The sequence below is a fragment of the Engystomops pustulosus genome, chromosome 8 (genome assembly GCF_040894005.1).
Source record: "Engystomops pustulosus chromosome 8, aEngPut4.maternal, whole genome shotgun sequence".
In the NCBI taxonomy this organism is placed as follows: domain Eukaryota; kingdom Metazoa; phylum Chordata; class Amphibia; order Anura; family Leptodactylidae; genus Engystomops; species Engystomops pustulosus.
In genome coordinates, this window is record NC_092418.1 from 16,158,377 (window position 1) to 16,172,300 (window position 13,924).

The 13,924-nt window shown below is 48.3% G+C and overlaps 1 protein-coding gene across 5 annotated transcripts in view; it reads left to right on the top strand.

Annotated features, from left to right (window-relative positions):
- MYO15A (myosin XVA) overlaps window positions 1-13,924 on the top strand; it is a 93,166-nt gene that overhangs the window by 76,412 nt on the left and 2,830 nt on the right. For 4 of the 5 annotated variants that reach the window (XM_072119882.1, XM_072119883.1, XM_072119880.1 and 1 more), the window contains 19 exons: window positions 7,159-7,274; window positions 7,362-7,480; window positions 7,566-7,707; window positions 7,787-7,898; window positions 8,210-8,284; window positions 8,476-8,681; window positions 8,768-8,937; window positions 9,371-9,443; window positions 9,769-9,841; window positions 9,953-10,026; window positions 10,115-10,197; window positions 11,089-11,219; window positions 11,307-11,401; window positions 11,491-11,568; window positions 11,689-11,785; window positions 11,869-12,029; window positions 12,188-12,321; window positions 12,488-12,621; window positions 13,141-13,274. In XM_072119882.1, the coding sequence (XP_071975983.1) occupies window positions 7,159-7,274; window positions 7,362-7,480; window positions 7,566-7,707; window positions 7,787-7,898; window positions 8,210-8,284; window positions 8,476-8,681; window positions 8,768-8,937; window positions 9,371-9,443; window positions 9,769-9,841; window positions 9,953-10,026; window positions 10,115-10,197; window positions 11,089-11,219; window positions 11,307-11,401; window positions 11,491-11,568; window positions 11,689-11,785; window positions 11,869-12,029; window positions 12,188-12,321; window positions 12,488-12,621; window positions 13,141-13,274 (2,207 nt within the window). The remainder of the gene's footprint in view (window positions 1-7,158; window positions 7,275-7,361; window positions 7,481-7,565; window positions 7,708-7,786; window positions 7,899-8,209; window positions 8,285-8,475; window positions 8,682-8,767; window positions 8,938-9,370; window positions 9,444-9,768; window positions 9,842-9,952; window positions 10,027-10,114; window positions 10,198-11,088; window positions 11,220-11,306; window positions 11,402-11,490; window positions 11,569-11,688; window positions 11,786-11,868; window positions 12,030-12,187; window positions 12,322-12,487; window positions 12,622-13,140; window positions 13,275-13,924) is intronic. The other variant, XM_072119885.1, reaches the window with a different exon arrangement.

The window sequence follows — 13,924 nt, forward strand, 5'->3', positions numbered from 1 at the left end:
TGGCGGCCCCCGTTAAGAGCTATGCCAGTGTCGCTGCTGGGGGAAGTAGGGGTCCATCATCCTCGTCTCTGGGCTCTGGGGACGGCTTTTTGCAACGGCGCCTCCTGCAGGCCTTACAGAAGGGAGAAAGGACGATCAATGTAGCGGGGCAGGAGGTTGATTTGTCGTTTTGGATAGAGAGGCACGGCCTGTCTGCCTTCCGAGAGCAAAGAGGCAGGGAGACATCATGGTCGCTCCCGACAACCGGGCCGGGTGCTAACCGTAGGAATGTGGTGCGTCTTCGGTGGCGTGGCAGTGATGTGTGTCCCCCTCGGGCACGGGTAGTTGAGCTGCTGCTGAAGATGGACTTCAAGGCGGCTGACATCTTTGCCTTGATCCATCCCTATGGTACATCTGAGTTTGATGTCAGCTTTGTTCGGCCGGAGGGGCTTGAGCTCTTCTGGTCCAACTATGAGCTGAGATACAACGAGCCCGAGTGGCGGGACTTTGCAGTGCAAGCAGTGTCCCGCCAGAGCGAAGTCAAGAAAGTGACCGTTCTTACCCGTAACGAATCACTATCTTGCTTTGACATCATGACCTGGATGAATCGTTATGGAGAGGTACTGGGAGTACCCGAGAAAAATAGAGATGAGTATGGTATCTGGTCAGGGGCCTGGACCTTCATGGTGAAGTTGAGGCGTTCAGGTAACTCAGTCGCCCACATCCCTTCATCAGCCTTCCTGGGGAGGGATCGGATCCTGATCTTCTACCGGGGGCAGCCTAAGCTGTGTCACAGGTGCGGTGACCCCACACATTTCAGCGCAAACTGCACCGTGCAGAAGTGTGCGTTGTGTGGGGGTGTCGGCCATCTCGCTGCATCCTGTACAGGGCAGATTAGGTGTAACCTGTGTGGTGATCTCGGTCACCCGTACAGTCGTTGTCCTCTTTCCTTCGCTAATGCGGGCTCAGCCTCAGCGGATGAAAGCCGTGAGGCTGAATCTGCTGGGGAGGGGACTAGCAGAGGCAGAGGAATGGAGGGGCCAGGGAAGAAAGACAGGAAAAAGACGCCTGCCCAGCTAAGGCGTCTAGAAAAGCGTCAACAGGAGAGAGAGCGGGGGGAGTCTCGGGCTGCTGGGACGACCTCTGGCGCTGTCCTGGAGACCTCACCTGTCGCTGAGGCCCCAGGGGATGATGTACTGGATGAGGAGGTCAGGAGGATCGAGAGAGAGGAAGGTGCCACGTCCTCAGACTCCTCCCATTATGAGAGTATGGACGAGGATAATAGGGCGTGGCTAGAGGAAAAGCGTAAGCGTGGCGCCAAAAAGAAGAAAAAGGGTAAAAAGAAGGGAGGTGTAAGATCTCCTCCCACCCTGACTAAGGTACCCAAGGAAGGTGCAACCAACCCCCCGCTGGTCGAACTTTCAAATCGATTCCTGGCCCTGGATGGAGCCTCTCCTGCCGATGGAGGGGCTGAGGGTGAAGGGCCAGAGGTGGCGGAGCCTGCAGGAGATGCCGAGTCTCCCCCCGGGGAGTCAGGGTCCTCAGGAGGGGAGACTGGCCCAGAGTCTAGAGACGAGGATGAGGGGGCAGGTCCTGGATCTGCCCCTGAAGCATCAGAGGTGCGGGAGATGGACACCACAATATGTCTAAAAAGGGGGTGTTCATTTCCCGAGGGTGGTGGTAAGATGGGTAAAAAGAAAGCCGTCTAACTCAATCACTCATGATGGCGGCACCCACTCCGTTGACGCTGGCGTCCATTAATGTCGCCAGCATTAAGTCTGATGCGGCTAGATTTGCGGCCTTTGATTTTCTCGGCCGCGTTGAAGCCGACATTTTATTTTTGCAGGAGACCAGGCTGCCAGATTTGGTGGCCGTGTTTAAAGCTAAGAGGGAATGGAGACACGGGCCTTCCTATTGGTCTCTTGCGGCCGAGCCGTATAGCGGAGTGGCGGTCCTTTTTACCGCACCGGTAGAATGCCGACGAGTTATTGAGTTAGAAATGGGGAGGTGCCTGATCCTGGATGTCCTCATGAAGGGACAAGAACTTCGCCTAATTAACATCTATGGTCCCCAGTCCAAGTGGGACAGGAAGTGTCTCTTTATTAGGATCAAGCCCTACCTTTTTACAAGTCGGCAGGTGGTCTTTGGAGGGGACTTCAATGCTGTCACGAGGTCCCAGGATAGGGGAGGTTCCAGAGACAAGCTGACTTATGATAGCGTCGCTCTTAATAGCATAGCCAGTGAGGCTCGCCTGGTGGATGTCCACATCCGGCACACCCCAGGCCACGCGGGGTTCACCTATTATAGGGGTAGCTGCAGGTCTAGAATAGACAGGTTTTATTTAAAGGAGGAAGCCATTTCTTCAGCAGTGTCCGTTGTTGAGGTGGAGTTCTCCGACCACTGTTTAATTTTGTTTTCTCTGAATGTTACAGAGACCCCCCGGATGGGAAGAGGCTACTGGAAGCTCAATTCGTCTCTCCTGGAAGAAGCAGAGATAAGACAATCCTTTGAGGACTTTCTTCAGAGCCAGGTACCATTGCTGGGCCTTTGTAGCAGTAAGTCAGAGTGGTGGGAGATGCTCAAGAAAAGGGTGGCGAGATTCTTCCGCCAGCTCTCGAGCCTCAGGAGCCTGGACAGGTACCGCCTGTATCAGGGCCTGAGGAGGAAACTCGAGCATCTCGTCTTGACTGGAGGTAGTCGTGAGGACATCTCCAGAGTGAAATCCTTGCTGAAGAGGTGTCAGTACGATAGACACGCATCTTTGGTTTTTGAGAGGGATTACGGGAAATACCGCTCGCCCGACCCTTACAGAAACTGCAAGATGTCAGTGAATGGTAAAGTTGTCACGGGACTGGTTGACAGTACGGGATCCCTGAAAAGGTCCAGATCAGGGATCCTGGAGGTCGTCAGATCCTTCTACTCGCACCTCTTGGGCAGGAAGGATCTAGATCGGGATGTGATGTCGGCTTTCCTGGCTGAAACTGTCCCTGAGCCAGGAGTAGACCCCTCTCTTGATGTTTTGACAGAGATGATCAGGGAAGAGGAAGTCAGCCGGGCGATTGAAGGGCTTGCCCTCAAGAAATCGCCAGGTCCGGATGGCTTAACATCTGAGTTTTATAAGACCTTTAAGGATGCCTTGGTTCCCCTCTTGACCGAGGTATATAATGAGTGTCTTTCCTCGGGCGCTCTGCCGAAGTCAATGAGGAGGTCTGCCCTGATCATCCTGTCAAAGGGTAAGGACCGATCTCGTGTTGAGAACTGGCGTCCCATAGCGCTTCTCAATACGGACAGAAAGGTTTTGGCAAAGGTGCTGTTTAATCGGCTGGTGCAGTTTGCGCCCCGGCTCCTTTCGGGGACCCAGCACTGCTCTGTTCCAGGCCGCAGTACATTTAGTGCTGTGCTCTGTGTTCGGGAGGCAGTGGAGCAGGGCAGGGCTGGTAACTGGAAGGGGTACTTGCTGTCCTTGGATCAGGCAAAAGCGTTTGATCGGGTTAACCACGAGTACCTCTGGTCTGTCCTTCTGAGGTATGGCCTGCCGGGGGAGTTTGTCAATTGGCTGAAAGTTTTGTATGCAGGGGCAGAGAGTTTCCCGCTTGTGAACGGTTGGATTGGCCGCTCTTTTGAGGTCGGGTCTGGTGTTCGCCAGGGTTGTCCTCTGAGCCCACTACTGTACGTGTTCGCGATTGACCCATTCCTTAGGAGGGTTGATCGTGGGCCGTTGGTGGGAGTCGGGATGGACCGGGCAACACCGGAAGCCACTCTAAGGGTGGTAGCGTATGCCGATGATGTCACCGTTTTCGTGTCCTCGGGAGGGGAGGCGGAATGGGTGATGTCAGAGGTTGACCGCTACTCAGAGGCTTCTGGGTCCAAGATCAACCGGGATAAGTGTGAGAGTCTCTGGCTGGGAGAGGGAGGTCCAGGCTTTGATCTCCCGGACACTCTTCCAGGGCCCCAGGACTCTGCCAAAGTTCTCGGCATCAAATTTGGCCAGGGGGATTACCCCATGCAAAACTGGGACGGCAGGCTTAAGATCGCCGCTCAGAAGGTGGACCAGTGGAAGGGTTGGTCTTTGACCCTCAGAGAAAGGGTTAATCTGATCAAAACCTACCTGCTCCCGTTGATGATTTATCTGGGCAGTGTGTGCATGTTGCCAGAACCCCTCTGGACTCGGGTCTACAGTCTGTTCTTCCAGCTGTTATGGGGGAATAGGCTGAACCTAATCAAGAGGGAGGTTACTTACCGCACGAGGAGACAAGGAGGGTTGTGTATGGTCAACCCTGTGGTGTTCCTAGTGAATACTTTTCTTAAGATCAATGTAGCAAACCTCTGGAAAGAGAGGGCTCCTCCGTGGGTGTACTCCTGCAGGGGATGGTTTAGGCCTTTCTTCCAGGAATGGGAGACAGGAGGGCGAGTGAAGGATCTCCGCACACCACATGGGCATCTTCCGGCTTACGCTACCCCGGTTCTGAAGGTGATTCGCCGGTGGGGTCTGGGAATGTGGGAGATCAGGACCATGTCGAGGAAACTCCTTGACAAGAGGGTTCTGTTGACCCATTTCCAGAAGCCTCTGGCCCTCAGGGATTGCCCAAGTCGGGATCTGGGGGTGGGTTTAGGTCTTTTGAATTCCATCAGGATCCCCTTGAAGTTTTGGGACTTGGCTTGGCGCTGCTTCCATGGAAAGCTGTGTGTGAGGGACAATCTGAAGTGTAGGAGCTCTGAGGAAAGGGGTTGTCCCCGGGAGGAGTGCGGTGGCCGGCTGGAGAGCATGGACCACTTCCTGCTTCAGTGCCCCTTTAACATAGAGGTGTACAACCGGGTGGGCGCTTCCATCCATTGGCCCGGGTTGGCCGGTCTCTCCTATGCGGAGTGGGCCTATGGAGCATTCAGAGGCCTGGGTGACCGGGACCGCTGCACTTTATTCTTAGTCAGTCTAGTGGTCAGGTACCACACGTGGAACGCACGGTGTTTAGTATCGACGCAGCGTAAAATCCTCCCGGTGGATGAGGTGGTTAGGAACATTCTGGGTGACCTGGTGAAGGTGCGCTCTCTGGAGTATGAGAGGCTGGGCACGGGGAGGGCCTCTCTCCTTTGGAGGGGGTTCTCCTTTAGTGTCCCTTAGTCTGTCATCTCCTCTCCTGGTGTTGGGCTGATGCTGACACTGTAGATTTTTGTTTTGTATCTGGGCATGTAGTGATGTAGCGGCTTGCAGGCGCCGAACCTGGGCTTTATGTGGTTTTGATTGATGATGTTGAGATTTTATTTGTATTCTGTTTTCTTTATGTTATGTTGTAAATACTGTATATAGTGTATATATTGTATATAGTGGGGTTTGGGACACAGTGTTAGGTTGGGAGGGGGGTGATGGTGGTGGGATTTACGAACAAGTGACCAATTGGACTCTATGACCCTGGGCACTGGTCTGGACTACTTAACGCAAACTTTGGACGTTAGACCAGTGTCTGGGGGGAAGGGGAGGGTGCGGGCGAGGGATCTAGTGCAGTGTAGTGTTATGTGTATTTGTTATTATATATTATAAAAAAAAAAAAAAAAAAAACGGGTGTGGGATGTGATCTGTGTGGGGTGGTTTGTTATTAGAGGGTGTGGGGTGGGTTTATGTATATTTATAGTCATTTATGTTTTATTTGTGGGTGTGGCTTGTCTTTGTTTATTGGTTTGGTTTAGGTTATGATAATCGGTTGGGTGGGGGTTGTGGTAATTGGTGTTCATTTCGGTGTATTTTAAGTTATTGTTTTTACTAGGTGTGAATGTGGCTGGACCAGCAGGTAAGAGATTGTATATATTGTATATTAGGTTTTGTTTGTATTGTTATGTTTTTTACTTTTATATAAAATAAAAGATCTACAGGATGTAACTCAGGATCAGTACAGGATAAGTAATGTCATGTATGTACACAGTGACTGCACCACCAGCAGGATAGTGAGTGCAGCTCTGGAGTATAATACAGGATGTAACTCAGGATCAGTACAGGATAAGTAATGTCATGTATGTACACAGTGACTGCACCAGCAGCAGAATAGTGAGTGCAGCTCTGGGGTATAATACAGGATGTAACTCAGGATCAGTACAGGATAAGTAATGTCATGTATGTACACAGTGACTGCACCAGCAGCAGAATAGTGAGTGCAGCTCTGGAGTATAATACAGGATGTAACTCAGAATCAGTACAGGATAAGTAATGTCATGTATGTACACAGTGACTGCACCAGCAGCAGAATAGTGAGTGCAGCTCTGGAGTATAATACAGGATGTAACTCAGAATCAGTACAGGATAAGTAATGTCATGTATGTACACAGTGACTGCACCAGCAGCAGAATAGTGAGTGCAGCTCTGGAGTATAATACAGGATGTAACTCCGGATCAGTACAGGATAAGTAATATCATGTATGTACACAGTGACTGCACAGGCAGCAGAATAGTGAGTGCAGCTCTGGGGTATAATACAGGATGTAACTCAGGATCAGTACAGGATAAGTAATGTCATGTATGTACACAGTGACTGCACCAGCAGCAGAATAGTGACTGCAGCTCTGGGGTATAATACAGCATGTAACTCAGGATCAGTACAGGATAAGTAATGTCATGTATGTACACAGTGACTGCACCAGCAGCAGAATAGTGAGTGCAGCTCTGGAGTATAATACAGGATGTAACTCAGGGTCAGTACAGGATAAGTAATGTCATGTATGTACACAGTGACTGCACCAGCAGCAGAATAGTGAGTGCAGCTCTGGGGTATAATACAGGTTGTAACTCAGAATCAGTACAGGATAAGTAATGTCATGTATGTACACAGTCACTGCAGCAGCAGCAGAATAGTGAGTGCAGCTCTGGGGTATAATACAGGATGTAACTCAGGATCAGTACAGGATAAGTAATGTCATGTATGTACACAGTGACTGCACCAGCAGCAGAATAGTGAGTGCAGCTCTGGAGTATAATACAGGATGTAACTCAGAATCAGTACAGGATAAGTAATGTCATGTATGTACACAGTGACTGCACCAGCAGCAGAATAGTGAGTGCAGCTCTGGGGTATAATACAGGATGTAACTCAGAATCAGTACAGGATAAGTAATGTCATGTATGTACACAGTGACTGCACCAGCAGCAGAATATTGCTGCCTGTAAGATGACACATTGATGTTTGCTTTCCTCAGTGGAGTACAGGTTAGACTCTGTGAACGCCATTGCTGATGATATGGTGAAAAAAAAAGTAGTGACTGCTGCCCGGGAGGAGTGGGAGGTTTATTTCTCCAGGCTTTTTCCAGCTGCTGTAAGTTTTGCTATCAGTTATTACATTATACATGTGTCACTAGTGACCTCAGTAATGTCAGTGCCCCCCCCCTCGTCTCTCCTGTAGGGCAGTGTTGGCACCGGGGTGCAGATTCTGGGGGTATCTCATAAAGGAATAAAACTTCTAAAGATGCTGAAGAGTGGAGGTAACACCAGCGAGCAGTTACGCGTCCTCAGGAGTTACAGGTACATGGGAGACCTCACTTGTGCTCCCCCACTAGGGGGCAGAACTACACAGAACATTCACCCCCTTTAACTTCTTTCCCTATAGTTACACGGATGTCATGTTTGTCACCATCCTCTCCAAGAACATGCTGGAGTTTAACCTGACCAATGAGAAGCTGATACTTTTCTCATCAAGGTCCAGTCAGGTGAAGAGCTTGGTGGACTGCTTCCTAATGGAGCTCAAGAAGGTAAGTGTCCTCCGAGGATAAGCCAGGACGGCTCATACAGACATTACATCTATACATCTGCCTCTCATTATATTCTCAGGATTCTAACTATGTTGTCGCTGTGCAAAATTACATAACTGAAGACAAGAGTTTCCTGAGCTTCCATAAAGGGGACATCATTCGACTACAGTCCCTGGAAGGACTGCAGAAAGGTCAGTGCAGAAAATGTATAGCTAATCCGTCACATGCTCCTATATACAGGGTGAGAGGGACTGTTGTATAATTATGTATACAGTGAGCTCCACCTAGTGGTGACTGCAAGCATCCATGATAATGTTATATTACTATAAGGCAGAGCCTCTATGATATATGGTGAGTGTTTTATTGTAGCCTGTGAGGTCAGGGGTCATACATGTCCAGCTTTAGCTCTATGGTCACCTTTCTCATCTACACAAATTGTAGTGTTTCAAATTTTCTACCTTTTTCTGTACGTTTTTATGCTGCATTGTGGATCCGGACACAGGCCAGAACTACGGCTGTGTCGTTAGAAAGAAGGTGATGTATTTGGAGGAGCTGAAACGCGGCACTCAGGACTTCGGTGGGTTCTTATAGCATGTGCTATCAATCTATTACAGTGTGTTGTGAATGAGCCCCATCTGCATGAACTACCGTGACCCCGTGTGCAGATTTCAGTATCTCTTCTGTAGATAGAACTTCTTTCCATATGACTACGAGGTCGGCTCTGCTACATCAAAATCTGCAGTCATCATCATATCCGTTCCTTCACAGGTTGGAAATTTGGCGCCATTCACGGAAGAGCGGGCATGTTTCCAGTTGAGTGTGTACAGCCGGTGGCAGCTCCGGATTTTGTGAACCTACCAGCAGACCGGAAGGAGGAGCCAAGAAATCGCCAGAGTCGTGCAGCGGCATCCGCGGCAGTGGCTGTAGCCGTGGCCTCCACCGCCGTAGCTCACGAGTTTGATAAGAAAATGGATGTAAGTTGGTAAATTGGCCTTTGGATTTGTAGAGGTCTTTTTAAAACTTTTGGGACACTAAAGAAGGTTGTTGCTTTGTTTTCTAGGGGTCACCTACTCCGAGTGAATATGCCGAAAGTTTGGATGAATACACAGAGGTGGACACCTCGGAGATTGTGTTACAAGGAAGTGCCTATAACATGATGGAATTTGCCAAAAAGTATTTCCGAGAGGGTCAAAGGATGTTGGCGCAAGAAGAGGCGGCTAAAGCATCGGGGTAACTCCTACGTCCTTGATTTCCTAGGGCATATCATGTACAGCTATGGATCAGGGCTGCACCAGCCATGAGGTAGTGGAGCCTCTTGCCTCAGGCAGCAACACCTGCAGCGTGGACAGCATCTGGGGAAGTTATCTGCTACAAAGCAGGACCTGCCACTTAAAAATAGTGTCTCTTCATACCTGATGTCATCACGGAGAACCCACTTACTAAAAAAATAATAACCTGATACATTACTATTTTATGGGGCAGAGAGGGGGCCGTTCTATAGGAGCAGCATAGAGTTTAGATTCACCCCTGCTATGGATTAGTATAGCGGCATATTATGGGGGTTTGGATGACCCAAGTACAGACATAGCACAGGACCCCTGTTTGCACCCACCTCTGCTTTTTGATTATAATAAGCAAAATTATAATTTCTCCAATTATTCAGAGAATCTTCTAAACAAGGATCAAAGAAAAGTCGAGATTTTAAGGACCCGGCTGATATGATGAAATTTACCAAGGTGAGTGATAACATGAGGAAAGTGTATTCCCCGCACCCAGTCATAGATGAGGATAGGGTGGGCAAAATGCATCAAATTCTGCATCAAAATCAGACCCTTCAATGCAGATTTTGGGGTAAACCCTATATTTTTTTGTGGAATCTGCAAGCTTCCCGTCCAGAATATAAGGCATGTTGCTTTTTTTTTGTAAGGGGGTTTGTTGTTCTACACTTGTTGCAGAACTACAATTCCCAGCATGCTCCGGCAGCCTCGGGATTAATAGGAGCAAGCTGTGGGGGGTCACAGACTGATTCTTGTACTAATAACTCCCTCTGTGTCCACCTAGAACCCCATTCAGGAGTCGCTTATTGAGTTCAGTGACAGCAGCATGAACAGGATCGCGGCTGAGCTCTTCCTGGGTAAGAATAAGCCCCATTCCTGTGTATAATGACTGTATATCGCTGCTATAGTCCTGCTCAGTGCACCGCCTGCACCCTCTCTACTATTGTCTCCTGTTCTTTCTGATGCAGCTGTGATGAGGTTTATGGGGGACGCACCGATGAAGGGTCAGTCAGAGCTGGACGCAGTGTGCACCGTCCTGAAGGTAAAGGAGACCCCAGGGTCCAGCACATTGACCAAATCTTTACTAATCAGAAACTGTTATTTAGACTCTCTGCTTGTTGTGGTTGTAGCTGTGCGGGGACCATGAGGTGCTGAAGGATGAAGGTTACTGTCAGATCATCAAACAGATCACTGACAACTCCAGCACCAAGACGTAAGTCCCCCAAAGTATACATGGCATGACAAAAGTGACCCCACATAATCCAGTACTAGGGTGTAGTGTGTGCAGGCCCAGACAACTGGATGACATCAGATGGGTCAGGACTGGGCCCTGAATATATTTAACTGTTGACACCTACACCTTGGTTATATTATACACAAGTGACCTCTACGCCTTGGTGACCTCTACACCTTGATTATATTATACACTGGTGACCTCTACATCTTGTTTATATTATACACTGGTGACCTCTGCACCTTGGTGATATTATACACTGGTGACCTCTACATCTTGTTTATATTATACACTGGTGACCTCTACATCTTGTTTATATTATACACTGGTGACCTCTACGCCTTGGTTATATTATACACTGGTGACCTCTACGCCTTGGTTATATTATACACATGTGACCTCTACGCCTTGGTGATATTATACACTGGTGACCTCTTAGCCTTGGTGATATTGTACACTGGTGACCTCTACATCTTGGTGATATTATACACTGGTGACCTCTTAGCCTTGGTGATATTATACACTGGTGACCTCTACATCTTGGTGATATTATACACTGGTGACCTCTTAGCCTTGATGATATTATACACTGGTGACCTCTACGCCTTGGTTATATTATACACATGTGACCTCTACGCCTTGGTGATATTATACACTCGTGACCTCTTAGCCTTGGTTATATTATACACATGTGACCTCTACGCCTTGGTGACCTCTACGCCTTGGTGACCTCTACGCCTTGGTGATATTATACACTGGTGACCTCTACATCTTGGTGATATTATACACTGGTGACCTCTACGCCTTGGTGACCTCTTTGCCTTGGTGATATTATACACTGGTGACCTCTACGCCTTGGTTATATTATAGGGACAGTTGTCAGCGAGGGTGGCGGCTCCTGTACGTCCTCACTGCGTATCATAGATGTTCTGAGGTCCTTAAGCCATATCTCTTCAAATTCCTTCAGGACACATGTCGAAGTCCGGGCCTGCACTTCCAGGGTACGTATATGATATAACCCTGCCCTTATCTATATTATCCTGGAGCTACTTGTCTAATAACTTATTCCACGGCCTTATACTTATCAGGGATCGCTAAAGCTTGTGAACACAACCTGCGTAAGACCCTGCAGTATGGAGGACGATCCGAACACCCCAGTGCTATGGAGCTGAAGGCCATGGTGGTAAGTGGTCAGCATGATGATGACTGATCACAGACATTGCCTTCCCTAATTCTATAATGAGAATACCTTCTGGTGTCCTATATCTCCAGGCTGGGAGAAGCTCCAAGAGGCAACTCTTCCTACTGCCCGGAGGGATTGAGCGACACCTGAAGATAAAGACGTGTTCAGTAAGAAACAATGACTTTGTGTGACGTTACTTCCACGTAGACGGATACCAAGAGACTTCCCGGATACTGGGAATAATACTCTCATCAGGTTCTCTTATAACATGGATGTCATATCTGCAGGTGGCCTTCGATGTCATCGAGGAGATCTGCACAGAGATGGGGGTTCACAAGGATGACGCCTATAATGAATACGCCATTTTCGCTGTGACTAATAGAGGTGAGGGCTAAAAGAAGTCATTCAGCTCTTGTCCACAGTGTGAAGCTGACCCTGTGTACTGTCTCATGTCCTTTTATGACTAGGTCAGAATGTGAGACCCATTAATAGGAAGGAGTACATCCTGGACGTGTCTGCAGAGATGGAACAGATCGACACCAACTACATGTACTGGTTCAGGCGGGTCATCTGGGCCCAATCACTAAAGTTTGAGAATGAGTTATATGTCACCATGCACTATAACCAGGTATGGAGGGAATGATCCTGTGCTGCATCTATTGGAAAGAGCATAGTTGGGGTACAACGACCTGTGTTTGGGGGACACTGACACTTGGGGGACAGGACAGGGACACGCTGACACTTGTGTCACCAGGGATTAAGCCTCTGTATTGTGTGGTCTTGCAGGTGTTACCGGATTACCTGAAGGGACTATTTAATGTCTTCTCTCATGCTAAACCCACGGAGCAGCAGTTTCAGCAGATATCCAGGCTGGCCGCGTTGCAGCATCGTGCCAAGGACAGCGTCTACCTGCCGACTGCGTGCGTCTCCTCCTCTCTCTTCTCCGTCTTGTCTCTTTATTTCCTTGAATCCTGGGAGATAATTTATTCTACTTATCCGAATGATCTGTACATTAGCGCAGCGGCTCTGCCAGGATGTGCTGTGCTCCTCTCATACACCTTATGATACGTTCCTTTCTCCTTACAGCCGGGAGGTGCAGGATTACATCCCCAGCCAGTACTACAAGGTGGTGAAGCCTCAGTCCTGGCTCAACATGGTGATGCAGCACATGCAGCAGATCCAGCCTCTCAGCCCGCACCAGGGCAGGGCCCAGTTCTTGGGTAAGATGGGTCACGTATCCGACCGCTCATTGAAAGATCCAAACCCATAACGGTGTAATGTAGGGACCTTTAATAGGAACATAAACAGACCTCAAACCAATGGACCAATACTGATAATCAGATTTCCTTATGGACAATTGCAAGTTCTTGAGCTCTCCTCGCATATCACTACTCTACAGCCTTAGAGGAACACTCCAGTCATAGCCAATTCATTGAATAATACACGGTACAGGACTCATGTTCATTGTATTCTTAGAACCTGGAGTCCTGCTCCTCCCTTCAGACCCTGCACAAGGTACAATTCAATGATAAATCAGCAGTGACTGGACAGTTCCAGCTATATGGAGGCAAACCAGGCTCCGCCCCCAGTGCACTTGAACGTTATCACTGCATTGCTTGATAATTTTAGGGCATATCACTATTCTTTATTAACACCCGCTACACAGTGAATATTGACTTGGTCAGGACACCCCGTTTTCTGCATTACCTTCACTGCCGGTATCTTCTCCTCCTCGGCAGGTCTGGTCAGTGCCTTCCCCATGTTTGGTTCCTCCTTCTTCTACATCCAGAGCTGCAGTAACAACATGGTCATCTCTCCGTGTATCCTGGCCATCAATCAGAACGGCCTGAACTTCCTCAATAAAGAAACCCATGTATGTATCTAAGCCAAAAGGATGTATCTAAGCCAAGAGTCCACGCATGAAAATTGCATATATAAGTGTGTGTGTTGGGAGTCCCAAGACACCCCTATACCAGATACCTCAGCAAGTATTGGACGAGGAGGCCTGTCCTTTAGGCTATGTACAGAACATGGCCGCCATCTTGTCAGCCGCCGTACTCAATCAAGGGCAAGTTCTTCCATGTAACATATCAAAGAAGAAGAATAGTCTCAGAAATCAATTGCCACAATCAGATGTGTAATATCTCGTGTGCTTCAAAAGATATCAACACAGAGAGAACACAGAGGGGACATGTATCTTTATTTTCATCTGTTCTTTTCTTTTTGTGTTTTTTTTTTTTTCATTTTGGGACCTTTTAGGTGCATTTTTGCAACTATGCCAAAGTCTTAAGAAGTTAGCCGGTGATTGTGTCTGTTGTGTTCCTAAATGCATCTTTCTAAGACAGTTGTTTTCTTTGTTTTGCTACTTTTTCGGTGCAAATTAGAGACTTTTTAGGTGCAAAATGAAGTACAACTGACCCTCTGCTTAGTTCCATACATGCACCTAAAAAGTTGCAAAAAAATAAATCAACAAACAAATCAGAAACAAAGAAAAATACAGACCTGTTTTGGCAAATTTAGAAA